This window comes from Callorhinchus milii, unplaced genomic scaffold (genome assembly GCF_018977255.1).
Source record: "Callorhinchus milii isolate IMCB2004 unplaced genomic scaffold, IMCB_Cmil_1.0 Scaffold7, whole genome shotgun sequence".
Lineage (NCBI taxonomy): Eukaryota > Metazoa > Chordata > Chondrichthyes > Chimaeriformes > Callorhinchidae > Callorhinchus > Callorhinchus milii.
Genome location: NW_024704748.1, coordinates 25,704,939 through 25,732,743, shown reverse-complemented (window position 1 = coordinate 25,732,743; position 27,805 = coordinate 25,704,939). Strand labels below are relative to the sequence as shown.

At 45.8% G+C, this 27,805-nt stretch overlaps 1 protein-coding gene across 2 annotated transcripts in view; it reads left to right on the top strand.

The window, feature by feature from the left end:
* inpp5f (inositol polyphosphate-5-phosphatase F) overlaps window positions 1-27,568 on the top strand; it is a 32,603-nt gene extending 5,035 nt beyond the window's left edge. The window contains exons 2-20 of one of the 2 annotated variants that reach the window (XM_007903969.2): window positions 6,593-6,729; window positions 7,193-7,321; window positions 8,272-8,310; window positions 9,119-9,286; window positions 9,410-9,466; window positions 10,639-10,834; window positions 12,313-12,492; window positions 13,341-13,408; window positions 14,876-15,000; window positions 16,089-16,166; window positions 17,409-17,529; window positions 18,231-18,359; window positions 18,972-19,089; window positions 20,318-20,516; window positions 21,676-21,747; window positions 21,978-22,051; window positions 22,644-22,772; window positions 24,854-24,941; window positions 25,282-27,568. In XM_007903969.2, the coding sequence (XP_007902160.2) occupies window positions 8,281-8,310; window positions 9,119-9,286; window positions 9,410-9,466; window positions 10,639-10,834; window positions 12,313-12,492; window positions 13,341-13,408; window positions 14,876-15,000; window positions 16,089-16,166; window positions 17,409-17,529; window positions 18,231-18,359; window positions 18,972-19,089; window positions 20,318-20,516; window positions 21,676-21,747; window positions 21,978-22,051; window positions 22,644-22,772; window positions 24,854-24,941; window positions 25,282-26,455 (3,006 nt within the window). In that variant the 5' untranslated portion in view covers window positions 6,593-6,729; window positions 7,193-7,321; window positions 8,272-8,280 and the 3' untranslated portion in view covers window positions 26,456-27,568. The remainder of the gene's footprint in view (window positions 1-6,592; window positions 6,730-7,192; window positions 7,322-8,271; window positions 8,311-9,118; window positions 9,287-9,409; window positions 9,467-10,638; window positions 10,835-12,312; window positions 12,493-13,340; window positions 13,409-14,875; window positions 15,001-16,088; window positions 16,167-17,408; window positions 17,530-18,230; window positions 18,360-18,971; window positions 19,090-20,317; window positions 20,517-21,675; window positions 21,748-21,977; window positions 22,052-22,643; window positions 22,773-24,853; window positions 24,942-25,281) is intronic. The other variant, XM_042337118.1, reaches the window with a different exon arrangement.
* Window positions 27,569-27,805: the final 237 nt, after the last annotated feature.

Genomic DNA, 27,805 nt, shown 5'->3' with positions numbered 1-27,805 from the left:
GGGGTGCTATGTAAATGCAAGTTGTTGTTGTTGATGTTAGATTTTAAGCTTGCATTGCACAAGTACAGCTTTTTTTTGTAGCCTCTAATGGTTTGGTGTCCCAATTATGTCGTTATCTCTCCCGCCCCCTATCCACTTTTGTTCTGTGTAGGTGTTCTGCAGTTGTGGGCAAAGCGTTTTAGCTTCTGACTCTGAACTTTATCCTCTGCCTCCGCAACTCTGCTCCCGTTAAACCCAGCAGCCATCATCTCGCTTCATTTTTCTTGATACATCTGCTTAAAGTGAGCAGGAATCTGCCCAGCTTTTGTAATGTTACTGACGTGCTTCTTCTGGCTCCGCATTTGATGTTGAAGAGGAATCCGTAATGCGCTTTTCTAATTCACTCCCAATAAATAATTTACGGATCCAAGCTCTCTTGACTTTTTATGGTAAATGTAACAGGGCTTCCTTTGCTGGAGCGACTTTTTGAAATTTCCGAAAGTATTCTTTGGCTGGGAATTCTCTTCTTCCCTCTCTCACTCTCCCTTTTGAATCTTTTGTTAAATGAATGGCCTCCTTCTGTGCCGTAACATTCTATGAATTCTATGTTTCATGAGCCGAGTTGAGGCTTTGGTTGTAACAACCCATGTGATTAAATTTCAGATAAAGGTGACCTTGACATGAAGGATTTTTCTTTGTTTGAAGGCCTTTGGGGAGAGGGAGAGAAATTGCAGCCACTTTATTTAATACCCTAATAAATCAAAGTTTTAGAATAAGTTTGTATTTTCATCAAACAAGGATATGAGTTGAGGGAGTGTGGGTGGGGGGGGCGGAGAGGGATGGGGATAAGGGAGATTAATCTTAACCTTGAATATAATTGTTGTGATGCATTTTAACTCGCAATTTTACCTCCCTGGAAATTTCTAAGAACAATGGGGAAAATGAAGGCGATTGAAACATCAGCCAAGAATATTGATGTTGTGAAAAAACCCTGTGTTCGACGTCCTGGCGACCGCATTCGTCTGAAAGAAATCCGACCTATTGAATTAAAGAATTAGGACATTTTTTTTTACACAGTTGGAAAAGGTACCTGTTAAACGTAGCCTAAGTAAAAGAGTTGTGCGTAGTTTTTTTTTTACAAAAAGGTACAGTGCTGTATGCAGACTGTGTGTATATATATATATATATATATATACACACGCACTCCTTACACAATCCGAGCCAACTTTGAGGAGTTATCAAAGGACGGAATGGGTCGTCTCCTGCACAAGTTGATGCTGTTTCTCTCTCAGCAGCATTCCTCTGAACGCAAGTTTGAGCATGCGAGATGCACTCACACGCGAGTGCTGTCTTTCTCCCCCGCCTCCCCCTCCCCGAACCACATCCTGGAAAATTTTCAATGGGAGGGGAGAGGAAAGGGACTGTGTGTGTGTGTGTCGGTGCGTGTGTGGGTCAGTTTCGGTGTGTCTGTGTGTGTCGGTGTGTCTGTGTGTCGTGTGTGTGTGTGTGTGTGTGTGTCAGTGTGTGTATTGTACATGTTTCCCGACTGGAAGTGTATAAAAGTGGCCTGGTTTTCCTGCCGCACACCTTCTTCCTCTTTCCTCCCCCTCCCCTCATTGCCTTCCTGTGGAGACTTGACTTGTCTGGGCTCTGGAATCTGCGTGGGTTCTAACAAACCTGACTTGTGGCCCATCAGCAGCAAGCCGACAGGCACTATTTTAATAGGGGGCTTAGATTTCCCGGAAATCTCTGCTCTGGGAGAGAAGCAAAACCAGAAGGTTTATGACTGCCTTTTATCTCATTTTGAAGTGACTGTTAATAATAATAATAATCCTCGCATTTGATACAGCGCCTCATCACGTCTTCAAGACATCTCAAAGCACTTTTTTTTTACAGAATCTACTGTAAAGTAAATTAAATTGACTGTATGTTTGTGGGCGAAACGCGGCAGCCAGTTGCGCACAGCAGCAGCGTCCCACAAACAGTCGTGGATTGAAGTGACCAATTTTTTTCTTGAGGGATTACTATCGACACACACATTTGCCACACGTCTGCATGAACCACATCACGTTTCAACAGGGTTATAGTTAGCCCCTTTAAGTCTGCTAACCGCCTCCTGAAGTCGGTTAGTCCTTTGCCCGTTGAGCTGCCGAAAGAATACTCGAGACAAACATTCTCGAGCTTTTCTAGCTTGCCTGAACCTGGGGGCTTGAGTTCCGATCCTCTCTGTCTAGCGATGCTCCTCCCAGCACTCCCTGTCTATGCAGCAGTCACTCCATCATAGGATGCTCCCTAATTAAATCCCATGTATTGATGATCAAGTCTTCTTTCCGGCGAAGGCCGGTGACACATTCCCGTTACTGTTTGCCGTTTAGCTTGATGAGCGTGTGCACACAGGTGTCTGTCGGCCTGTAACGATGATGCACGCTGCCCGCAACACAGTTGACATTGCCTCATCGTCGTCAACATTGTCTTGACTTCCTGCACTCCTGCCTCTCTTTGTCGCCCACATCTGCTTCGCCAGTTTAACCCAGAGAATTCCCCCGTAAAAATCAAACCCAGTTATTCCCCTCGATGTAAACTCAAGCCGATCCAGCAGAGCAGGATTGACGACATGATCAATCTAGATGCATGATTGTGTTGGAAAATGAGAACACTGTATGCCTAGTTCATGACAGTAACTAACATTACACTATTTTGTGCTGGAGACATTTCCCAACACGTCTCACTTTGAGACACTCAAAGCTGCCAGGGAGATGTTTGTTACAGTCTGCATCAGATTTTAACCTCGAGGTCAGAGAGCAACATAGACCTTATTCAACCAGCTGTAAAGAAATTTACACAGCCAACCTGCAAGCAAAAGCATTACAATGGGTTTTGAGTTGCATCCACACCCTGATTTGTAGAGTCCAGATAACGCACAGATTGAGATCAGAAAGTTGTAGCACAGAGTAAGGTCAATAAGGTAATCATTACTTACATTGAATTTCAGATCCCTTGAAGGTCTAGTGAAATAATTCATCTTTAACCAAGAAAGATCAAAGTCTTCAGCTTTGGGCAGGATTTCTTATAATCGTACGTTGTTGGCAAGTCTGTCAATAAAGAAACCACAAATGTTAATGGCAATGAAACTCTGTAGGAATGGGTGCCAGGCAGTTCTGAAATGACTTAATTGTTCAGTGACTTATCAGGTTCTATACATTTGGTGCCAGAATGCATTGGTTAAAGTTCTGAAGTTGAATGGGGGCAAATAAAAGAACTTGCATTTTAAAGGGGGCCCAGCATGGATGGGACCCTTTAGTGTTAAGATCATAGGAGGAGGCCATTCAGCCCATCAGGCCTGTTCCACCAGTCTATTAGATCTTGTCAGATCTTTTAATCGCCGAGTCTCGCTCTTTCTCCAAACCCCTTGAATAGCTTTACTATCCAAATTTTTTTTCTCTCTCTCTCTTAAGCGTATAACCCAGATTACTAACAACAACTACAAATTACATTTACACAGTGCCTTTCACGTTGGGAGAACGTCCCAAGGTGCTGGACAGTCAGGAATATGGACCCGAGCTGGGTTTGGGATCGGCGGGTGTGGAGGCCAGGGAGGGAGGGTAGAGGAAGGAGGGTGGCAGAAGGCACGGCTGAAGAGGAGGGTCTTGAGACATGCCTTGAAGGAGGCGAGAGAGGAGGGGGCGAGGCGAAGGGATTTCACCCTCGGGGTTTAAGCCTCTTAATAGTAGGGTAAGCCTTGACCAATCTCAAATAATAAGAGGAACATGGTGCAACTGCTCAGGAGGCCAGAGCAGCATCTGGTAAAGCACGATGGATTGAGCTTGAAAGGGTCGCTGAATAATCATTGCCTCAAGCCTGGTGGTAGCCTTCAGTGCTATACTCGAAGGAAATGAGGTAGTGGCACTGTAGTAAACCGCTTTCTGCGGTCATTGAGGTCATTTTTGCCGCATTACAAAGTGAGGAAGTTTTGATTCATACAGTCTCACTGCTTAATGTAGCTGTAACCTACTCTAATACGCAAATCACCTACAGACTAATCGCTTGCAAACCCCTTCGTCCACCCGAAGGCTTTTATTTTTGACACGGAAGTCATTTTATCGACCTCGTAAAGTGTTCATGTTGAGTGGAGTGGCGCTCACTGCTCCTGGATAAATATTAAACTGACGTTAGTTAGGATGCTCACACTTTTAACTTGGACCTGATTTAATCCAAACGTAGTAGTAGTAGTAGTAATAATAATAAAGGATAAATAATCCCAAAAGTCGATGTCCTTTCATCCTTTTGTTTGATTCTGTTCGTTTGCACACTGGGTGGGGGTGGGAACCACCAAAGGGCTGAACGTATTCCGTTCATTGGAATACCATTTTTAAAAGAAAATTAAAAACACTGCAATTGGGGTGTGGGTAGGGGTTTGGGAGTGTGGGGGAAAGCTTCCTGTTGGAAACGTGTGGAGCAGAGACTGGAGCTGTCACTTTAGCTCAGCCATTGCCTGGTCAGGGTAAGGCCGGCTGCTCGTGAGATGTTCGTGTCGTGGTCGGCAGCTGGGAACTGTTGTCCTGAGCAACGATGTAATGACGTACTTTCTCTCTCTCTCTCTCTCTCTTCTGGGAATGTGAGGAATTTGAACATCCTCTCATCTTTTAACATCCTGAGTCTGCCCGAGGTGATTGTGTGGCCAGCTATTTTAGCATTGCTCTTACCTTTTTCGATGACTGCTGAAAGTATTATATACCCTCTGTGTATGGGCTGGAGCCTTAACTTCTTTTTAAAAAAATTGTGGCTCAATCTTCTGAAACCCTTGGTCGCCTCTGCAGTGATTCAAGGGCCTGGGTGGGACGAGAGCTATATACAGTAATCCTGGAGTCCTGTAGCTCAGTGGTTAGAGCACTCGCTTTGCAAGTGAGAGACCTGAGTTCAATTCCCGGCAGAGGGCGAAACTTTGGGCAAGTTTCCTTACTCCACACAGAGCCTAATAATAATCCCTCCAAAACCCAAAACAATAATAAATTGGTCATTTTCAATCTATGACTGTTTGTGGGACATTGCTGTGCGCAATTGGCTGCCGCGTTCGCCCACAAATATACAGTCAATTCACTTTACAGTGTGTTCTGTGAAGCGCTTTGGGACGTCCTCCCGACGTGAAAAGCGCTATATCAAATGCAAGGATTATTATTATTATTATTATTATTTAGTCGTACAGTTCAGGAACCCGTTTGACTTTTTGCTGCTGCTTTGGGCACGGTTGAGGGCTTTAAGTCCAACTAAAATCCGATGGTGGGGGTGGACTGATACTTTTAGTTACTGGACTTCCCTTTGGATGGAGAGGACCGTTGGCCTTCATCAAGCGCTCAGCAAACCTTTGGTTATCTTGAGGAGAGAGAAGAGTGACGAATGCATCATTTTTTCCATACAATAATGATAATAATCCTTGCATCTGATACAGCGCCTCATCGTGTCTTCGAGACGTCTCAAAGCGCTTCGTGTAAAACGAATTGACTGTGTATTTTGTGGGAGAAGCCCCATATAGTTGCATTAACTGCATTTAATGCTCCACCTTGTGGACGGGTAGGGAAGGAACTGAGTGTCACTGGGAATGAAAAGTCTCTTAACTTCTCAGCCCAGCGTTTGTCAAGAATCTCTCTATTTAGACGACTACAAAAGGAGTTCAGTTCCATCAAAACTGAGGCAGCGCCGGATAAATATCTCTAAATATTTCGAGTTGTGTGCGCCCGTCTCTCTTGTGTGCCTGTCGCCCTGCGATAAAGTGAATTGCTCTGTGTCTGTCGTTCAACAATTGGTGAAGTGATGTTCACAAGAGCATCATTCAGTGCTTTTTATTTCAACGGCTGATGGCATTGTTGCCAGTGTGGCTGCTAATGTGGTCAAACTGTAGAGTGACTGGTGTGCATAATGAAAAGCTCTTGGTGCGTGAGCTGTTCTGACTAACTCCCCTCTATCACCGACCAAACTATTTGGGGATTCGTTGATGATTTATCGCTGCCCTGTTGGGAAGCACGAACACCACCTCTCTTTGTTCATTCCTCCCCCAAAAGGCCAAGGCTAGAAATTTAGGCCAAAGCTAGAAATTTTCACTGAGCGTTGGTGAGCTTCAGCACTCTGGCATGTTGTATGCCTCTGACTTTCAGGGAGCCATAAAGAATGTAGAGTGAATTTTCTCAGGTCACAGCACATTCAAGGGTACTGTAACGTGATACATCATAGTTTTATGGTGAATTTCAGCTTACTTGATGATGATGATGATGATGATACAATAAGAATAATATAATAATCCCTTGCATTTGATATAGAGCCTTATCACGTCTTCGAGATGTCCCAAAGGGCTTCACAGAATATACTCTAAAGTAAATTGACTGTATATTTTGTGGGTGAAACCAGGATGATACCAGGTTGAGCGACCCAAAATCCTTGTAATCCATTGAAGAATTTTGTGGATAGCATTTGCGTATAGCTGTATGCAAGTTGGCTGCCCCATTTGCTTGCAAATAGTCACGGCATTTCACCAAAACTTTGTAGTGCTTTTGAGACCTTCTGGACTTAATAGGTGATGTATCAAACGCAGGAATTGTAAGTGATTCTGGTTCCTTTCCAGATTTTCCATGGCGGCTCCTCCTAATACGTCAGAAAGCCGTGGTTGGGAAGCTCCTCGGGGAGCATCAAGTGTACAAAATCACCAAGATCGCCGTGATCCCACTCTCCGAAGCAGAGCCTCAGGATTTGGAACTTGAGGTAAAGACTTTGTCGATGTTCCTACCACAGAAATATATATATATATATATACCTCATCAATTATAGACTCTATTGCTGAAATGAGTACTTATGATAGTTATGTCGGTGGAGAATAATAACTTTAGGGCATGATGTTACTGCAGTGTTGGATTCTTCGGGCAAATTCTAATTTCTGAGACTGCGCATTTAAGCTCATTCTTCGAGCCTGTTGGATGTTCGTTCTTAAGCATTGCCATGCCCATCTCTGATGTATTGCAACCGAATGGACGAGAAACACGGCCCATCTCAAAGTCTTTCGGGCTGTGCTTGTAACAAGCGGCACAAAAGGCTTGAGTTGCCCAAACGGGCTCCTCAAAATGCTGTCGCTATCAACGAATGTTACAGTAACCTGTGGCAGTCGTGTCAGAAAGAGTGAAGGTGACTGATTGGATTTATACTCTTCGGTTTTGTTTCCCATTTGCAGCTGTGCAAGAAACATCATTTCGGGATCAACAAGACGGAGAAGATCACCCAATCTCCCGACGACTCCAAGTTTTTACTCAAGACTTTTAGTCAGATCAAATCCAACGTGGCAGCTCCCATCAAGAAGAAGGTGAGAGTGTGTGCAACTTACCAGAGGCTTTCTATAAATAAATAACCCCTGCAAGATTGAGCAACACTGGGACAATTCAGTCCCAATTCAACCAAAACAATTCACCCTAAAAGTGACTGAATATCCTTGCAGCACTTTACAGTGAATCGTATGAACAACAACAATTTGCGCCCTTCACACGGGGTGGCGTCCCAGAGCAAAGCGCTTTGAGGTGTCCTCTTGATGTGAAAGGTGTTGTATCAAATGCACATATTGATATCCAGTCAATCATCTGAATGGACTATATTGCCGTTCAGATGTCGACCTCTGTGTGAAAAATCTACTATTGGCAGGCGGGCCTTCCGCCACTCTGCCCCCACCCTCTGGAACTCCATCCTGCAGTCCGTCCACCTCGCCCCCTCCCTCGCCACCTTCAAGACCATCCGCTTCGACTGTGCTTTCGATCTCCCAGCTTCACCCCCCTCTGCCCTCCCCATTCCCCCCTCAGCTCGGGTTCGTCACTGTCTGTTCAGCGCCTTGGGACGTGAAAGGCGCTTTATACATGTCATTTTGTTCAACAACAAGTAACACCGAGTGCAGAATAACCGATGACCGTTATATTTCTCTTGACGGAGCACCCTAAATATCGGTGGGGTGGTGGTGGGGGGGGGGGGGGGGGGGGGTCTAACTCGCAGCGTCTGCAAGCGTAACTTGTTGCATTATTTGCCGGCCAGTGAAACGATAAGGCGAATAAATGCCCGTTTGGCCAAATATAAAGCATTGCACCTTCAAAACCCAAGCGTGACGTTCGCCCAATGCACCAGTTTCAACCCAAAACTTTACTAACAAACGAGTTGATTTGATATCTGTATGATTTCTCTATTTCTCCCCCCTATCCCCTCCCTCCCCACCTCCATTTTTCCTTAGATTTTTTTTGGGGGGTTTGCTTTAGAAATCTCTTGTTTTCACAGATTGATGAAATGGGCTCTGATGTCTTTCAGTTATTGCAGGTAATCCTGGTGCACGTGAGCCGGGCAACGCAGCAGTTCTTAAAAGCCTCGCCTTCTGATCTTTGCTTAATCCAGGGATTTATCAAATAATTTTCTGTCTGGCGGAGTTGCTCTCCGGGTCGTCTTTGAGAATGTGTTTTATTTTAACTGCTTGCGTTGGGAAATGAGTCACTCACATTGCTCTGGAGAAACTCTACGCATGGGAGGCTGGGTTTGCTTGATGTAACCTCAACTAATCTCTACTCCTGCACTGTGGCACCAACTTGCTTCACTACCCAGTGCGTGTGAATTTGTTGAGTGTAACCATTGTAACGTCACCCTGAGAATGTTTATTTGTGTACTTAATTTCGTAGAATAAATGTCTCGTAACCTTCTTACTGCTGTATTGAGGTATACAAGACAAAGTCATAATTATTATTATTATTACTACGCTAGCTGGACTATGGGTTTGCTTTTAACAAGGTGTCCACGTGAATCCGTGTCTTCTGGTGCAGACCGGCTGATGTCTTGCGCTCAAAATGTCCGCGATTACAGCCACTACGCCCCGAAACTCTGGAACACTCTTCCTCTGTCCCTCCGTCTTGCCCCCTTCCTCCACATCTTCAGGTTGCGCCTGAAAACCTTCCTCTTCGACCGTGCTTACGGTCACTTCCCCCACCGGTTCAGCATCGTGCTCCGCCACTGTCGTTTGCTTGTTCTTGTCGCTCCTTTTTTCTCTCCTTTCTGTTATTGGCACAAGGATCAAGATGGCCACAATGTATGTGTCCGTATCACAAAGTGTTGACTTTCTCTGCGTGTGTCTTTGCAGGTCAAGGAAAACAAGGAGAAGGAGAAGCTGGAGCGACGCTTATTGGAGGAACTGATCAAAATGTTTGTGGACTCGGATTCGTTTTACTATAGTCTGACCTACGACCTTACAAATTCGATCCAGCGACAGAGCACCTCTGAAAAGAAAGGGTTACCGCTGTGGCAAAGGGTAAAACGCCTCTGTTATAATCTGTTTTAAAACACGGCACAATAACCTGAATCGGAATATAACTGCCATTTGCTTATTGCTCACTCACTAATGGGACAGATGTCTTTCTTCTCTTTACTGCAGGTTGATGATAGATTTTTTTGGAACAAGCATATGATTGATGACCTGGTAAAATCGAACGTAAGTGTATGGATTGTTTGCGCTGCCAAAGCACTCTGCAAAATTTACAAGGTTATAATTGACCTGCTCGAGAATTTCTCAAGTGTTGTTGCGCATGTTGTGCGTAGCTCTCTTGTACGTCAAAAACAAGAACAGAAGTGGCTGGGAACGCTCAGCAAGTCAGGCAGCATCTACGGAGAAAGGAAAGTGAGTCAACGTTTCCACGGCCCTGTGTCAGAACGACCCCAAGTTTCTGACAAAGGGTCGTGGACCCGAAACGTTGACTCACTTTCCTCTCTCCGTAGATGCTGCCTGACTTGCTGAGCGTTCCCTGCCACTTCTGTTCTTGTTTTCAGATTTCCAGCATCCGCGGTGTTTTGTGTTTTGTTTCTCTTGTGTATCCGATGGTTGAAGAGGGTCAGAGCAAAGCTTCGGACAATTATCTTCAGAGCTCTTATTATTTCATGCAAGGTTCAATGCAGTAACTTGCTGAACATGTTTACCCTGTGTTTCCTGCAGCTCTGACTGAAGCTAATTTGAATGATTAATTTAACTTAAAAAACACTCGAACTACAAAGCTACCAGACAAGCTGGTGTGAGGTCAGAGGGCGATCTACATTGGCCTCTTAAAAGCTATCCCAAACAAGACTTGTTGGGAGCGAAAGTTTTCATGTCTGTCACTTCAATCCACGACTGTTTGTGGGACGCTGCCGTGTGCAATTGGCTGCCGCGTTTCACCCACAAAATACACAGTCGCTACACTTTAAAGTATATTCTGCGCAGCGCTTTGAGACGTCTCGAAGATGCGATAAGGCACTGTATCAAATGCAAGGATTATTATAATTATTATTATCCAGTATAAAATAACTAAATCTAGCCTGGCTATTAGATTAAAGCAACCTGTAAAACCCAGCCGTGTGTGCCACACAAGAATTTATGTTAAACGGTATTGCTGACACTCAGAGAGAAGTCTGCAGGATTTAATTGAGGTCTGGGGGTTTTAATTATGCCCGCCACCGTTTCCAACAACAACAACAACTACTTGAAATTTATGTAGCGCCCTTTCACGCAGGGTTGCGCCCTGGAGCGCTTGACAGTGGCGGACTCTTGACAATGAGGGAGGGTGGAGGGTGACCGTAAGCACGATCAAAAAGGATTCCCGTTGGAATGAAGCTAAAATCTTGTATCTTCAGGACCCGAGTGCACATTTGTGGATCATCCCGATCATCCAGGGGTTTGTGCAGATCGAGGAGCTGGTGGTTAATTACAACGAATCGTCAGACGATGAGAAGAGCAGCCCCGAGACCCCCTCCCAGGAGATGTGCGCTGACGACATCCAGCCTCGCTTCCTGGTGGCCATTATCTCAAGGAGGAGTCGGCACAGAGCAGGTACTGACACACTCTACACACACACACACACACAGTCACTAGCACAGAGAGCAGCAGGTACTGACACACACACACACATTACATGTGCACACGTACACACACATGTATACACACATACAGTCACTAGCACAAAGAGCAGCAAGTACCGACCCACACAAAATTAACATTGTGGAAAGTCCTGAATTAGCCCTATTCACTGAGAAATAGGTTCAACCAAATCTATTGAAACTTCTCTTTTGAGTTGCTATGAATATCCCAATACAGCAGCACCGGGCGGTCAACTGAGCTCTGGGTGACTGTTTGTAGTTTCCCCGTGAGGGAGGCAGCAGTCAGTGACACTTCAGTATATTTCACAGCTTCTGTCAGGGTTTTAAATGCAGCCGACCAGGCGTTCAGGAGGGAATGTAGTTCCTGCTTGAATAATAATAATGTGCGCTCGGATACAGCTCGGATATATGTGCCTAACAGCGACCATGATCTGTGAAAATCAAGCCTGACTAGTTCAGTGGACACTGCATTGTGCTGGCTAGAGGGACTCTGTTGACTTGATGGTTTACTCCAGGTCTGTGTGTCAGCAGCCCGACTTATTGTATGCAAATGAAATGCCACTACCTTACCTCTCGCTCTCCCCAAACTGATGTTTTCCAATTGCTTTCCTCCCTGAGGAAAGAAATTGCATCTCATTACTCGTTAGACGGTGCTCTCTGTGCACTGCAAATGTGATTGCTGCTCTCTCTCTCTCTCTCCTGTCGCTGAGAATGTATCATTAACAAACTTGTCGGCAGGTGCAGGGTTGGTTCAGAGACCTCTTTCCAACTTTCTGTTGCTCTTGCGAGCCTTAGTGTAACCACATTAAGTTGCTTTGCATATAAGGTCACGAGGTGTTGCAACTGGATGGGCTGTGAGAAGAATGACCTATCTGTGGTGTGACTGTCTCTATCCAAAACGTTTTAAACCATTGCCCACGTTCAAGACGTAGGTTAGAAAGCCGCAGCCAGTTTTGGAGATTCCCATTGCAGAACGGACTACAGAGAGTGAGAGAGAGAGAGAGAGTACAGCGGGGATTGGCTAGGATGACACCTAGGATGAAAGGTGATAGTCGGGCAGGGAGACTTGGAAAAGTACGGGATTGTGTTTGGAGAAGAGGGGCAGAAGGTTTTTCCACCTCTGCAAAAACAGAAGCGAAAAACTTGGTGAATGCTTTTCACCAGGGCAAATTGATAGGATATTTCCAATGACTGGTGAGTGAATACCCAGTGGGTATCCATTGAGGAGCGTTGATCCGATGCATTGCAATTTACCGTTGAAGCTTTTGGAGGTCAGTGTTTCCGGTCGTGTTGCAACACAAATCTGTAAAAAGAAACCTCGACGAAGGTTTTGTTGTGCGATCGGAGTCTCGGAGTTCCATTGAGTTGGCGTTGGCTTTCAGTGTTGACTTGACGGATTCCCCTTTGAATCCACTTTTAATTTCTCCGCAGGAATGCGCTACAAGCGCCGGGGCGTCGACGAAAGCGGGAAAGTGGCCAATTACGTGGAGACGGAGCAGCTGATTCACGTTCATAGCCACACTCTGTCGTTCATCATTGTTCGGGGCTCAGTGCCCCTCTTCTGGAGTCAGGTTGGGTATCGGTATAACCCTCGCCCACGGCTGGACAAACGTAAGCACTGAGAGCGGCTCTGCTCGTTCCTCGTAGAATATTGCAGCCCAGAAGGAGGCCATTCGGCCTGTGCCGGCTCTTTGGAAGAGCTTCCCAATCGGTCTCACTCCCCCGCCCCCCCCCCCCCGGCTCTCTCCCCACATCCTTGCAAGCTTTTCCTTTTCCAAGTGCCTTTCGAGTACACACTCCTGGGGGTAAAGCCCAGTTATCTCCTGTACAGTCGCACGCTAATTACCCTAGCTCGAGGACCTGCCTGTGTAAGCACTCCAGGCCGCTACCCCACATGGGGAGGCGCTATATAAATGCAAGTTGTTGTTGTATAGAAACCAAGCAACTTGATGCACAGGGTCTGGGCTCGTGAAGGGCAACTTTAGGGCAAGTATTTCCTTAACTGGAGGTTATTCGACAGCCAGAATGGGTTATCAGGTAGTTGAATCGAGGGGCACTGGACTCGTTTTAAGAAAAACTTGCTCGACGCTGTAATAATGATGGGAAGAGTGTCAAATTGTTGCTAAGGTTTCCCACTCTTAATCGCTATCCAGACACCCACTGAAAAGTGTTAATGTGGACGTCCGGGTGAGCACAGCATCGAGCTTAGCTGTGTCTTTTTTTTTTACACACACCTTCCCTCTTCCCCCGCAGTCAAAGTATCCCGCCGACAATCACGGTCAAGACTTGCATCATAAAGAAACTGTCACTTGGGCTCTCTGGTTCGAGGGCCTTGGGACGTCCTCCCGACGTGAAAGGCGCTTTGCAAATGTAATTCGTTGTTGTTGTTTGCGGAGGCTGAGGGCTGTGTCGCTGTACCTGCTACTGTTGGTAACTTGTCCTTGTTCCGTGTTGCGCAGCGGAGAAGGAGACGATCAGCAGTTTTGCCGATCACTTTCAGGAGCAGCTGAAGATATACAGGAAGCAGGTGAGCTCTTTGATGAGCCTGAAAACCTTTTGTCACTTTGGTTCCAATTGGAATTCTGCCCCCAAGTGGTTCCCAAATTGACTGACTCCACTCTTCAAAGACAATACGTGAATAATATGTCTGTCCCTGGTCGATAAAAGTAGTGTCAGCAAGGAATTATTCCGCTGCTCGCTTGCAATCCTACCCCCCCCCCCCCCCATCGCCAAAAATGTGGGGAGGGAGGGGGCAAGACGGAGGGATCGAGGAAGAGAGACGGTAGTTACATTACAAAAATAAATCCCATCGATTTTTTTATTTTCTTTTGCTCGAAAATAGTATTTGCTCAAAGTATTTTCTTCCCTCTCCCATCCCAGCTGTACATCTATTGATGTGATGGGAATTTGTCTCTCACAGTTGGTGTCTGGGAAAGTATTCAACTATTGCCTCAACAATGACTCTGAATAGAGTGAAACACGTAGAATGATACAGGATGTTTGACCCAACTGGTCCATGCCAGTGTGTAGTTGACATGAACTCTCTACTTTAGTCTCCTGTAGCTCTCTATTCCCTTCCCCCTAATTGTATGAATTACGTTTCCTCTTAAACACACTTATAGTAAAGGAGGAATAGCTTTACGCACAGAATCTGCGCAAACCATTCCCTTTTTCATTAGTTAATAATTGTCGAATGAGCTTTGAAATAAAATAAAACTCCCATGATGTGCATCAAGCATTATAATCACTTAACTGGGTCCTAACTGAGCTCACTCTCGAAGAGCCTTCTAGCGATGCTTTCCATTTAGGTTTTCATTTTGCTTTGATTTCGATTGCAGAAGCCTGTTGAGATTTTAATGAATCTTTTAATTTATTTATGTTGTTTTTTTTTTCCATTCTGTTTGTCAGGCGCTCCAGGTGATTCCTACTGTGAGCATTCCCTAATAGCCAGACTAACAGATCTCCAAACATTTGAAATTACAGCACACTCAGCCATCGCTGCTGTCCTGTGCCATCTTATCTCTTTCATGTTCTTTTGCGAGCTTTGCTGAAATACCATTTTTCTTTCAATGCTTTGTGGAGGTTCCAGCACCAGTTAAATGGGATTGTGTTGCAATGTCAGAGTTGTCGTCCTTCGGTTGAGAGGTTGAATGAACCGAGGTCTTGTCTGCCTGATCAGGTAGATGTTAAAGATCCAGTGGCACTACTTGAAAAGAGAAGGGAGTTTCTCCTGATGTCCTGGCCCCCAGATAAAATTGATGATTTCCTTCATAGCTGGTGGTGTGACATTTTTACTCACAAATTGGCTGCTGCGTTTGCCTATAAAATAGTCACTACACTTCACTGTAAAATTAGGTGAAGCCCTTGGAAACGTCTCCAATGATGTGATGTGTTGCTCTATCAGATGCAAAGCTTATTATTTATCACTATTAAGGAGCCATTCCTAATCTGCAGCATTACTTTCACTTACATTGGTGTGTTTGAATGCCGACAGGTTATTATCAGTCTAGTGGATCAGACTGGAAGAGAGAAAATAATTGGGGATGCGTTCCTTCGACAAGTTCTGCTGTACAATAACCCAAAACTCACCTACGTGACATTTGATTTCCATGAGCACTGGTAAGGAAGCAGAGACTGAGTGTATGGATGTCCTGGTTACTAGCAAAATCAATAGCGTTACTTCAAAGTAAACTGAACTGCAGTTTCTCCACTCGACTGGATCCGGCCTCAACAACAACAAAATTATATTTATAGAGCGCCTTTCACGTCGGGAGGACTTCCCAAAGCGCTGAACAGTCAGGTGTCGGAGACTGAGCATGGGGGAGGGTTGGTGTAGGGGTGAGGGAAGGCAGAGAGGTGGGAAGGAGATCAAAGGCACAATCGAAGAGAAGGGTCTTGAGACCGGCCTTGAAGGAGGCAGGGAGGAAGCGAGGCGAAGGGACTGTGGGATGGAGTTCCAGAGTGTGGGGGCAGAGAGGCTGAAATCCCGGCCACCGATGGTAGGGCGGGTCGGGCAGGAGACATGGAGCAGGCCGGAGCCCGCTGAACGGAGGGAGTGGACAGGTTGGTAGGGAGTCAGCAGGTCAGAGAGGTAGGAGGCAGCAAGGACATGGATGGCCTTAAAAGCCTCCTGCATGTCCCTCATGCCTTCCGTTCCACCATTGGTGGCTGTGCTTTCAGCCACTAGGCCCCGAAACTCTGGAACACTCTCCCTCTATCCTTCGCCTTGCCCCCTTCCTTCCCCATCTTCAGGTCGTGCCTGAAGACCTTCCTCTTCGACTGGTGCCTACAGCCACCTTCCCGTCCCCTCGTCCCCAGCTCAGCGTCGTGCTCCATCACTGTCAAACTCTCTGGGACTACGTGAGGGGCGCTGTGTAAAAGCAAACTTCTTGTTGTTGTTGCTTCTCAGGCTACGGCATGGAAATCGGTTTCCACGCTTCTTTAGGCAACATTTATGAATTTATCGTGAAGTTGTGCCTCCTTCTCACCTTGAGGAGGACGTTGAGATGAGGCATTGAATCGGGAGCGCAGGGGATAGGAAAATGCTCCAGGAGAATCCGGCCAAAGGAAACTAGAGGAGAACGTGTCGGTCTCCTCGTTCACATACACAATATGTTATCGCTTTGAAAGTAGCCCGTGTGTTGAATTAGCTTAAAACTGTTGTGGCGAGCGCTGATTGAGAGGCTGGCTTCTTTTTTTCTTTTCAGTCGAGGGATGAAGTTTGAAAACGTTCAGACCCTAACGGACGCCATTGCTGACATTATCACCGACATGAAGTGGGGCTGGTCAGTACCTGAGCTTCTCTTTGGTCAACGGTCAGCCTTGGCTGCAACGGGAGGTTTACAGATTGTATAAAATCAACCCAGAATCTAAGGCGCGTGTGGATTTATTTATTTTTTTGGCGGGGTGGCAAACCCCGCAATATTAAGGTGGACCCTAATTCTGGAAATGGATTTGTTTAAAAATGCCTTCCCCCATTGCCACCCCCACCTTCACGTCCCAGATTTGAGTTGATGGGGTAAGGTTTATTTTTAAGATGTTTTGCCCACAAACTATACAGTCAATTCACTTTACGGTATATCCCGTGAAGCACTTTGAGACGTCTCGAAGACGTGATAAGACGCTATATCGAATGCAAGGATTATTTTATTATTATGTGGTGTGTGTGCACACACTCCTTGCTTTTCACTACCTCTGCACTGTGGCAATTCTCCATTTGTCAGTAAATAGGTCAATCTTGGTGGGTTTATTAGTATTTCCTATTGACAGTAAATTGTACAGAAATTTGACAGTAGCCCTTTTTGTCCTTCTTACCGCCTGCTACCAACAACCACTCCGTCCACAAGTCATTGCTCCCCTTCCTGCAGTAGCTGTCATGGGCTTTTCAAGCTATATGGTGAAGCTTTCCTGCAGAGTATTCACTGCTAAATAAGAACAATGCTGTGATTCCTTCCCCCCCTCACACACGCACATACACACACACACACACACCCCGGGCAATTTCTGAGCCAATGTCCTGCCCGTGGGAAGGGAATGGGAAGCTTGGGCATCCCTGCAATGGAACAAAGCATTACCCATTTCAGAACACTCGGAGCAAAAAATGCTTGGAGTTTCTCCTCCTAAAGCCCAGGACTGCTGAGCTGTGGGTTTGCTGGAGCTTGACACAGCGCTCGAGCTCTGCACAGATTTGAAACGGTTTAACTCATTTTTATTTTTAATCGTCATGTCAGCCGGGGCTGGGGTGGGGCTCTTTAAATCATTGTATGAATCTTTAATATATATGACGATAATAATTTGGTCACTCCGTCCATGGCTGTTTGGGGGCCACTGTTGTGCTCAATTGGCTGCCGCGTTTCCCCCACACAAAATATACAGTCACGACACTTTATAGTGTATTCTGTGAAGCGCTTTGAGACGTCTCGAAGACGTGATAAGGCGCTTTATCAAATGCAGGGATTATTATTATCATCTGGGGGCAGCGCTGATTATTCCAGGGAAGACAAACGAGTTCTTGTGTTTGAATGCAGGTTTGACCAGGCAGGAGAGATCTGCAAGCAGGAAGGAATCTTCAGGGTTAACTGCATGGATTGCTTGGATCGGACCAATGTGGTTCAAGCTGCCATTGCACGGGTGGTCATGGAGCAGCAGGTATGAGCAGAGACTCCCATATAACTGTCCGTACCCTCCACACACTCCCCCGCTCCCATTCGCCCACAAAATATTCAGCCACAGTATATATACAGCCACTACACTTTACAGTGTATTCTGCGAAGCGCTTTGAGACGTCTCGAGGCCGTGATCAGGCGCTATATCAAATGCGAGGATGATTATTATTCCTGAATAAGGGGGTTAATGATTCAGTGGGCTTCGGGGTTGCAGAATTTGTAAATAGATGCCCAAAATTCCTGGGAATTGACTGCGAGAATCGAACTTTAAACTTTAAACCTTTACAAAAGTAAGTGCCTGAGATCGGGCCCTTTCCAACCTCTCCACCACATTACAGCGATCACAAGATTGATGTGGATGAAGAAGGCCCTGAGGCCTATTTGATCTCATCCTTCCAGAACACTAATCCTCCCACCACAGCAACAAGCTTCTGTTTATTAAACACAAGACAAGATCCTGGCCTCAACCACCCCTTTTTACCCTCTGAAAAACTTGCCACTTGCTGTCTGTGCTGAAAATCCACCCCCCACCCCAATCCTCTCTCTTTGCCCCTCAGTATCTATCCTCCAATCTGTTAGGACTTTCTCGTCTGCAGAGTAAAGATATTGAACCATTTATATGCTGTGGTTATAGTAGTCTGTGGGATGTGAATATTCCGTTAATTAAAATCTTTCCTCTTTCAGTTGAAGAAGTTGGGTGTCATGCCCCCAGAGCAGCCACTGCCCCAAAAATGCTACAGGATTTACCAGATCATGTGGGCCAACAACGGAGACACCATCAGCAGACAGTACGCTGGCACAGCTGCCCTGAAGGTAACCCACATTCACTAATAATAATAAGCCCTTGTGTTTGATACAGCGCCTCATCACGTCTTCGAGACGTCTCAAAGCGCTTCACAGAATATACTGTAAAGTGAATTGACTGTATATTTTGTGGGTGAGACGCTGCGGCCAGCAGTGTCCCACAAACAATCGTGGATTGAGTGACCCAATTTTTTTAAAAGGGATTATTACCCCTGGAAAAGCGATCCTCCAATTAACTAACAACCAAGTTCCTACTTACTGCTGGGTAAACAGTGGCGTGTGGAGTAAGAAAACTTGCTTAACGTTTTGCCCTGCCCGGGAATCAAACCCAGGTCTTTTGCATGTGAGATGAGTGCTCTAACCACTGAGCTGCAGGACTCCACTTATAGGTTTACCTTCTGGATTGGGGAAGAGTTGTGAAAGTATCTTCCAAAATGCCTGTATCTGGTGACTAATCTCCCTATTACCACGATCAATAAGGAGAAGTGCAGACCTAAGCTGCTCAGTGTTCTCTTTGCTGATCCTAAATTGTTCCTGAGTAAGTGAGTGAGCGAGCGAGTGAATGTGTGGGTGGCTGTGTCAGCTTCATCTCATTTTCCTCCCAATCGTTTTGAATTCCAGGGAGACTTCACGAGAACGGGGGAGAGGAGGCTTGCGGGAGTGATGAAAGACGGCTACAATTCCGCTAACCGTTATTACCTGAACCGCTTCCGTGATGCCTATCGACAAGCTGTGATCGGTAACAAACAGTCGTAACTCTGTCCTCGGGAGCGGTGCCCGTCCCCACGCTCGCTCAGTGTGGTAATGGGAGACTTGAAACACTCGCCCAGTCCAAAACAATGTCTGTGTTCTCCAACTGTGCTTTGTCAGCGGAGTTTAACACGCGCGGTCTGCTTGCCTTTGTTCAGTTTCTTCTCCCGTTATCAGTGAACTGTAAAGTAAACTGAACAGAAATAGGGCAAGTCGACTCTTAAGGCAAGAGCTGGGAGGTGGATTGTATGGGAACTCATTGCAGGAAATTTCCGATAATCTTATATTTGCTTTTATTCTTGGTCAGTGGTGTGTCTTGTCACATGCAGACACCCTTCAGCACGCTTAGGAGTATCCAAACCAACACATTCTTGCCACCGACACGTGGAAAGTCCCATGTGTTGGAATGAAATGCGCTCTCTCTCCCTGGAGCGAGACAATCTGCTTACCTGATTCCGCAGAGCATTAGACACAAGCTGGTGAGAGCTAAGGCTTGGGGGAAGTGCCAAGCTAAACCAGCATGGCTTGCCATTGAAAACACAGCCCGTCAAGTTCTCCCACTGGTTGTCCAGTTAGGAACAAGAACCCCCTACCTGGTTGGGGTTTGGCTTGCAGGGATATCAGGAGCTGAGTGGGAACAATCCTGCTCCCAGTAAACATTTGTAAATGGTGGTTTCTTCAGCTTGTGTCTTAGAAAAACCCGCTAGAAATCCCCCTGATTGCTGGGAGCTGATCCCCCTTTGGCTGCAATTCATCTTCGTGGAAATCCAGAATGAGATTAGAGGCTGAGTGGAGTCTGCCGGCTCAGCTTGAGATGCTTTGGGATTCGCTTTCCTGCAGCTCGCTTGCTTTGGAGCCCAATATTTCACAGGATTAAATAATATTTCAGTGTAATATGGCTTTTTCCTCTTCATCCTGAAACACTCTCCCAGTGTACAGTGGCGTACATGTCGATCAGTTACCTAGCTACCAGGTCACAGGTGCTCAATGCAAGGGTTGTTCTGCTGTTAGTTACTTAACCTGATGATGAATGGTCTCTATTGTCTGCACAACGCCACTGAGCAGCCTATGTCTGTCTGTCCTGGCCATTAATAAAGCATCACCGAGTATTGATTTTCCATTTAGTGGCTTGCTTTGATGCTAATCTATGCTAAAATGTACCTTTGCTTGGCCGGTTGTGCAGTAATCCATCCTCCTGTTGATTCGGTTGCCTTTAGACCTGATGCAGGGCAGCCCAGTGACTGAAGACCTCTATTCCATCTTCAGCAAAGAGAAGGAGCACGAAGCATTGCAGAAACGGAACCAGCGGAGTCAGCAGGAGCAGATCAGCTTCCTCCTGCAGAACTACATGAAGCTGCTGTTGCCTGGTGATGAGAAATTCCACGGGGGCTGGGCACTGATAGATTGTGACCCGAGGTCTGTATCCACAGTAAACCCGTGAGATGAGGTTCCCATTGTGCTCTGATTGAACTATTGATAAATCTCCAGGTGCTGCTTGCAGCAACAGCAACAACAACTTTTTATTTATATAGCGCCCCTTCACGCGGATGGAGCACTTGACAGTGGCGGAGTCTGACCCCGAGCCAGGGGGAGAGGGAGGGAGGAGGGGGTATGGGGGAAGTGACCGTAGACACGATTGAAAAGGACGATCCTTAGGCACGACTTTGAAGTGGGGAGGGAGGGGGCAAGGCAGAGGGATTAATCTGCACTAATTAATTACCTATTGCAAATAGCAGTGATGCAATCAAAAGTGGCTTCACATATAGTCTGGTAACTTGCATGTGAAGTGGGTTGGTTAAAGAGCAGCCTTGGCAGAATCCTGGAAACTTTTATTTTGCTCTCTTGGGGGAGGAGTATTGCAGTACAGCTGAGATGTTCTACTTTCTTGTGTCTGGTGGTGGTGAACAGCATTTTAATAAATCTTACACTGACCTCCCTCATTAAAATTGACTCCATCACTTCAATTACTTCCTTTAAACCAGGTCCTCCGATTTCCACCTGGACTGATCTTTGTACGTGGGCTTTCTCTAGGGATTAGTCTTCAGTCTCGGTAGCCTTCAGTCTTGTTAGGGGAGCCTGTGCAGGAATGGATGTGTCTGGCATCACTAAACAATCTTGCGTTTGATATCACATCACTGTGATGCCTCAAAGCATTTCACAGGATTTAATGCAAAGTGTAGTTACTGTGTATTTGTAGGCGAACCTCGCAGCCAGTTTGTGCACAGCAATGTCCCACAAACAGCCATTAGTGAAAGACCAAATTTTACCCTGAGGGTCGTTGGCCAGACTGAAGCACTGTCCTAATGAATCAGTCAAACGGCGCTATTAACATTGGTTAGGAAGGTGTTCTGAGTGCGAATATTGAGGCGGACACACTCTAGTGAACCAAATCTTGTTTATGTGCTTGCCAGGAAGTGTAAACTGAAATATTGAGCCATCGGGATTTATGTTAAAAAAAATTCAAGTCAGATCAGGAATTTCTAGTTTAGCATTTTAAATGTCTAGGAAATAAACTGCGTTTTAAAATGTTATTTATAGGACACTTGGTTTAAATGTGGCCCTTTTTTTCCCCCAGCCTTATTGATGCGACCCACAGAGATGTGGATGTTCTCCTGCTTCTCTCCAATTGTGCCTACTACGTGGCCTAGTAAGTAGACAGGCAGCTTCTTATTCAAAACTTACCTGGGATTGTTTAACTGATCCGACTAAGATCGCGTCGATTCTGTTATGAAACAAATCATGAGCTGTCAACTTTAGCTTCCCAAAGAAGCCAAAGCTTCTCTGTCCAGCCCCTTGGGATGTCCTCCTGATGTGAAAGGCGCTATACAAATGTAATTTGCTCTCGTCTCCTGAATTTCTGCCCTTGTTAATTGACAGCTACGACGACGAGGTGGATAAAGTGAATCAGTATCAGAGGTTGGAACTGGAGGACTTGGAGAAGATTGAAATTGGTGAGTTTGTTAATGTGCCTTCAATGCCTAGCGGCTTGCATGACGTACTGCCAGGGACAGACCATCGGTGATATCAGTGAGATGTCCTCAACAATAATAAACCACATTAGGATGTATAGTGCCCTTCAGGTCAGGAGGACTTCCCAGTGAGTCTAGGGCAAAAGAAGAAACTACCTCAACTGTTCGTCTGAAAATAGAGTTGCCCCCATTCCTGAAGGGCCCACTAGGTGAGGATCTCAAGTTTTTTAATGCAGTTCTTTCAAGGAACTGGTTTCCAAATTAAAAGGCAGCTGAAGAACTGTTCGCAATCTTAAATTTTAAGGCAAAATAGTCCCAACAGGTTAAGATTAGGTAGAATATAGTGCCTCAGATGTTTTAAAACCTGACTCTGAATGTTCCTATATCTATTGAGTCTTGTTAGCTGTGTGATAAATTGTTGTATTCCTGCCTTATCCTTTCTTCTCCCCCCACCACACAAAAAATTCCCACCCACCCGGCTTGGTGCTCACTCTCTCTCTCACTTTTGAAATGCTCTTACATGAAAGGCAATGAGTGAAAATTGTCATTACATTTTTTTTGTCCCCCACAACAGGTCCTGAACCCACTTTCTTTGGGAAGCCAAAGTTTACGTGTATGAGGCTGCATTATAAGCACAACGGTGCCAGTGGGTATTTTCACACACTGAGAGCCGTGATCCGCAACCCTGAGGAGGACGGAAAAGGTGAGAGGGTTCTAGAATCCCAGCAAACATCCTAAAATGGCTTCTGCTTTCTCAGAGGTTCGTGACATGTCTATCGAGGCAGTGTGAACATTGCAATGTAGTCCATGCTTGGCTGCTCTCTGTAATTCAGTGCTGCTTGATGCTGATTCATTGCCTCTCACTAACTTACAGCTCCTACAACAACAACAACAAAATTACATTTGTGTAGCGCCTTTCACGTTGGGAGGATGTCCCAAGGCGCTGGACAGTCAAGCGTTTCAGACCCGAGCTGAGTTGGGATCTGGGACAGTGGATGGCAGGGTGACCGAAGAGGTCGAAAGGAGGTTCTTGAGATGGGTCTTGAAGTTAACGAGGGAGGGGGCGAGGCAGAGGGACTGCAGGATGGAGTTCCAGGGGATGGGGGCAGAGTGGCAGAAGGGCCCACCCGCCAATGGTGGTACGGGCAAGGCGGGGGACGTGAAACAGGCCGGAGTCTGCTGAGCGGACGGAGTGGGCAGAATGGTAGGGGGTTAGGAGGTCGGAGAGGTAGGGGGGAGCAAGACCATGGAAGGCTTTGAAGGTGAGGACCAGGATCTTGAGCTGTATCCTCTGTGTGATGGGAAGCCAGTAGAGTCGGACGAGGATGGGGGTGATAGGGTTACGGAGCCTGGTGCGGGAGAGGACATGAGCTGCAGAGTTCTGGATGATCTGCAATCTATGGAGGGAGGAGTTGGGGAGGCCGACAAGCAGAGGGAGTTTGCAGAGTCAAGCCTCGATGTAATGAATGCGTCAATGAGGGCTGCTAATTTTGCAGAAGAGTCTGAACCCTCTCGGAAGTGACATTTCATTTGAAAAATCAATGATTTGCAACTAGATGAATTTTTAACGGGTTGCACGTTACATTGTTTTTTTCCAACGATTCTCTTTTAAAAAAAAGTGACTGCAGCTGTAGCTTTGAAATATATTTAGATATTAATCTCTTGCTTTCATCCTTCCTGAAGCGATCTGTCACTGAAAAGGAAAAATGACTCAATCCTGTTTGCCTCTGTTCTGATGCTCCAGCTAACCGACTTACTGTGTAGTCTTACTGTGTCCGACCCCCTGCTCTTCAATTTCAAACCCTACCTTTGGTGCTTGACTAAGACCACCTCCCTGGGACATTGCTTGCTCACGTCCCTATCTAACCCCCAACCAGCTTTATTTGTATTTTTTGTCATCAGATTTCTCCCACCCTCTCCTTCCACGATTCACTTTCTGGAAGTTCTGGCTAAATCACCACAGCTTGTATTCTCTCCCACACGCCAATTACCATTTGTCCCAGAAAACACACCGTCAAGCGCACCTTACAGTATATCCTGTGAAGCGCTTTGAGACATCTCCACAACATGAAATGGGTTCTATCAAATGCAAGGATTATTATTAAAATACTACCCCATTTTCACCAGCTGCCATTGGCTCTTATTACTCCGGAGGTTTGAGGGCCTTCATATCCCGCCATGATCTTGCCCTCCCTACCTCTGCAATCTCCTCATGTCTCAGTCTCCTACCAGTGCTCTTCATTCTCGTCTACTGCTTGATCATTACTCTCTTAGATGCAGAGAGGTATCCTCTATTTAAATATGTCCAATAATACTTGATAAACTATTTAGCTCCGTTGGGAAATGGGTGCAGAGGTTGTCGGACTGATACCCAGAGATGCCTGTATCATTGGTTTCTATTCTCAACTTGAGTGGGCTTGAGTGGGGGGGGGGGGGGGGAATGAGTTGAAAGTGAAAGAGTCTCAATATCATTGCATTAGGAAAGGATTAAAATTAGCAGGGGTGAGGGAAAGGTGGAGGTGGGGGGGGGTCCCAGTTTGGTTTACTGTTTGGTCACTATATGCCCACAGGTGATAATTGGGCAAAGAAAACATCAATTCAACTGGCCTCATTGTTTTGATGCTCACGTAGCTGAGGCCTACTGACACCTTTCAAACCGTGCCCTAGGGATGAGGTGGAGGTGAGAGGGGAAACCAACAAGAGATGTATATTTTCAAGAGAAATTGAATAGTTTTCAAGGCCGCTCTGATGAACGTTGGCTCACTCCTTTCAATTGCTTTACAGACACCCTTCAGTGCATCGCCGAGATGCTTCAGCTTACAAAGCAAGCCCTGGATTTTGATGTGTCTGTGGTAGAGAAGAAGCTCGAGAGGTGAATTCAATAATACAAGGTCCTTTGTTAATGTTGCCTGTGCGAGCCATTAAAGAGATGGAAATGGGAGCAGGGAATGCTCTAGAGTAATGACAACCCTTTTGGGGACTGCTGTGAATATTTCCAGTTTTATTAGAAACTAAAACCAATTTAAAAAGCTCCCTGACTCCTTGCCAGAATACCATGAATAAAGCTTTTATTACCGTAAGCCTCTATTGTTCATGGATTGTACTTTATAATGGCACCAGAAATACTTTCTCTCTATAGAGCAATGGCCTTTACCATAGTGGACCAACGGTATAGCTGAAGCCTGGAGTGAACCTTTCTGTCTTTGTTGCAGGAAACGCAGTAAACCACATGAAGACATCCTTGGGATCCGATCGAAGAGCCAGCTTCCTGGCAGCACAGGCCTGGCCCAGGGCAAAAACTACCTGATCAACAAGTTTTCCTCCCTCAATCAGAAAGTCAAACAGACCAAATCCAACGTGAACATGGGGAACCTTCGTAACCTGGGGAAGCTCAGCAACTTCCCAAAGCCTGACATGAAGGTCAATTTTTTGAAACCAAACCTCCGAGTGAACCTGTGGAAGTCAGACAGCAGCTTGGGCACCTCCGAGGCTCCAGTGGTCATCTCCAAAGAGGAGACAGATTCAGACGCCGAGATCTCGTCGGACACCGACTCTTATGAATCTGACGAATTCCTCACCAACTCCAAGTCAGACGATGAATGTCAGATCATGGACTCAGACGGTGTCGGGCAGCACGACTACATTCTCCCGAGCTGTGGTATTGTGGCCACAGGCCCTCGTCCACGGTTAGGGAGCCGGTCACAGTCTGTGTGCAGCACTGAGTTCAATATCCAGAATCTGGCAGAAATCCTAGTGACTGAGTGCGAGACTGAGCCAGGAAGCAATGCTGTGATTAATGATGATTGTGTGGAAGGTACTGATGCAGACCTATTAGTTGATTTTGACACTCCTATTGATGTTTACTGTCACAAATTTGTACATGACGCACAATGCAAAATTCCAGAAGCTCTCGCAGCAAACCGTCCGGTCCAACAAGAGCAACACATACAAAGCGATAGTAGCAACGAACCTGCTAAAGATGGACTTGAATCTGAAGGAAAAGAACCACCTTTGTCAAGACCTTCCAAGCTGGACGTACTTTCAGCTAACTTGGCTGCAGCTTCTCTCTCAGTGGAGCCAGCAAGTCCCACCATACCAGCTGATGAATCTCTAGCCTCTTCATCCAACCAGCCCGAAGTGAAGACTTGTTCAAATGCAACACCTTCGCCGGCAGATGGTGTGGGCAGCAGGGCTGTCTCCCCCTTTGCTAAGATCCGAAGCTCTATGGTGCAGGTTGCAAACTTGACGCAGGCAGGGCTGATCCAGGGAGTGAACTTTGCTGTGGCCAAGGTCCAGCGGACCCCCGATAGCGCTGTAAATGAAGGTGAACAACCCCACCTGAAGGACATGTTTACACAGTGCCAGACTAGGATCATACAGATTTAGCCACAAGGTGGGCTCCGATCTGCACCTCAACTAAGAGAACTGCCCTACAAATGTTATGACCATAGGCCCCTTTTAAAATGTCTACTGTTTTGTACCCAGTCTTAACTAACAACCTTATTTGAATGGAACGGTTCAGGATTTTGGTGATGAATGATTGTTACGCGCCAGTCTGGGTAAATCCTTAATTATTTCACGAATCTACTGGAGCACTGGCTATTTGAAAAGGTTGACGTGCAATAACTGCTGAGAGTTTATCAAGTTGGGGGTTATTGTAACCCCAGTTAATTTATGGGCTCATTTGCCCTCATTTGACTGTTTCCTCCATTGTGTAACTAGGAGGAATCGGGATGTATTGTGTAACTAGAAGCATATGCAGTGCGACACAACTTAAAATTCATACTTAGATTGTATTTGCAGTGAGTTTAGTTTGTGGGACACAGGATTCAGATTTTTCTTCTTTCACAGGGAAACTGCCTTGGGGAGTTTTGAGTTCTGATTGCATCAGAATGAAGCACTCCTCAAAAAGCTTTTTTTTTTAAAAAAATATTTTTCATTGCATCTATGTTTTTATAGAGCAACAAAGCCCATGCAGTTGAAGTCGATTGGAAGGGACTGTGACAGCACTTGAGTGATGATTCCAACTATTCCAGTATTCTATCCCATTATCTACCAAGAAAAATTAGTCTCTCTTTTCCCCCCTTATTCTATCTTTTTGCCAGGGACTGAATGACTGCGTTCTGTAGTTGATGCAATGCAAGTGAAGGGGCCCAAGGCAAGTTTGAAATTGATCTGACCTGTTAGCAGTAGTATCCTCCCATAGACAGTGCTTCCGTGTTTTTGGTTCCCTGAAAGTCTTAACTGTAGTCTTAATATCTTCAGCCTCCTCGATGTTGCGGAGAATTTTTCTCTGCACGTTTTCCATTTCCAGTAATTGACTTCTGGTAATATACCTTTTGAATGTGCTTATTTATTCACGTGTGTCACAGTACTGTGGTTTCTTTAGATTGTTTTGAAAATTCCAGCTATACTTCAAAGTAAATGTACTCCACTGTATCAACATCCAAGGGATGTATATGGGAAATATTTTAATAAAAAGTGTTGAATGAAATCTTATTTCTGACTGGGACTAAGGCTTACCGATTCTGAGATAATCATTCATTCTAGTTAAGAGTATAACTTGAGACCTGCCCTCGTAAAAAAAAACCTCATCCGACCTTTAAATTGTGGGTTTGGGAGAGAATGTCCATCCAGGTTTCAAAGACTTGTTGAATTTAATTTATTCCTCTCTCCCTCCCCCATCCCCCAACAACAACCACTTAATACTGTGGAGCCTTTTCTTTCACGCTGACT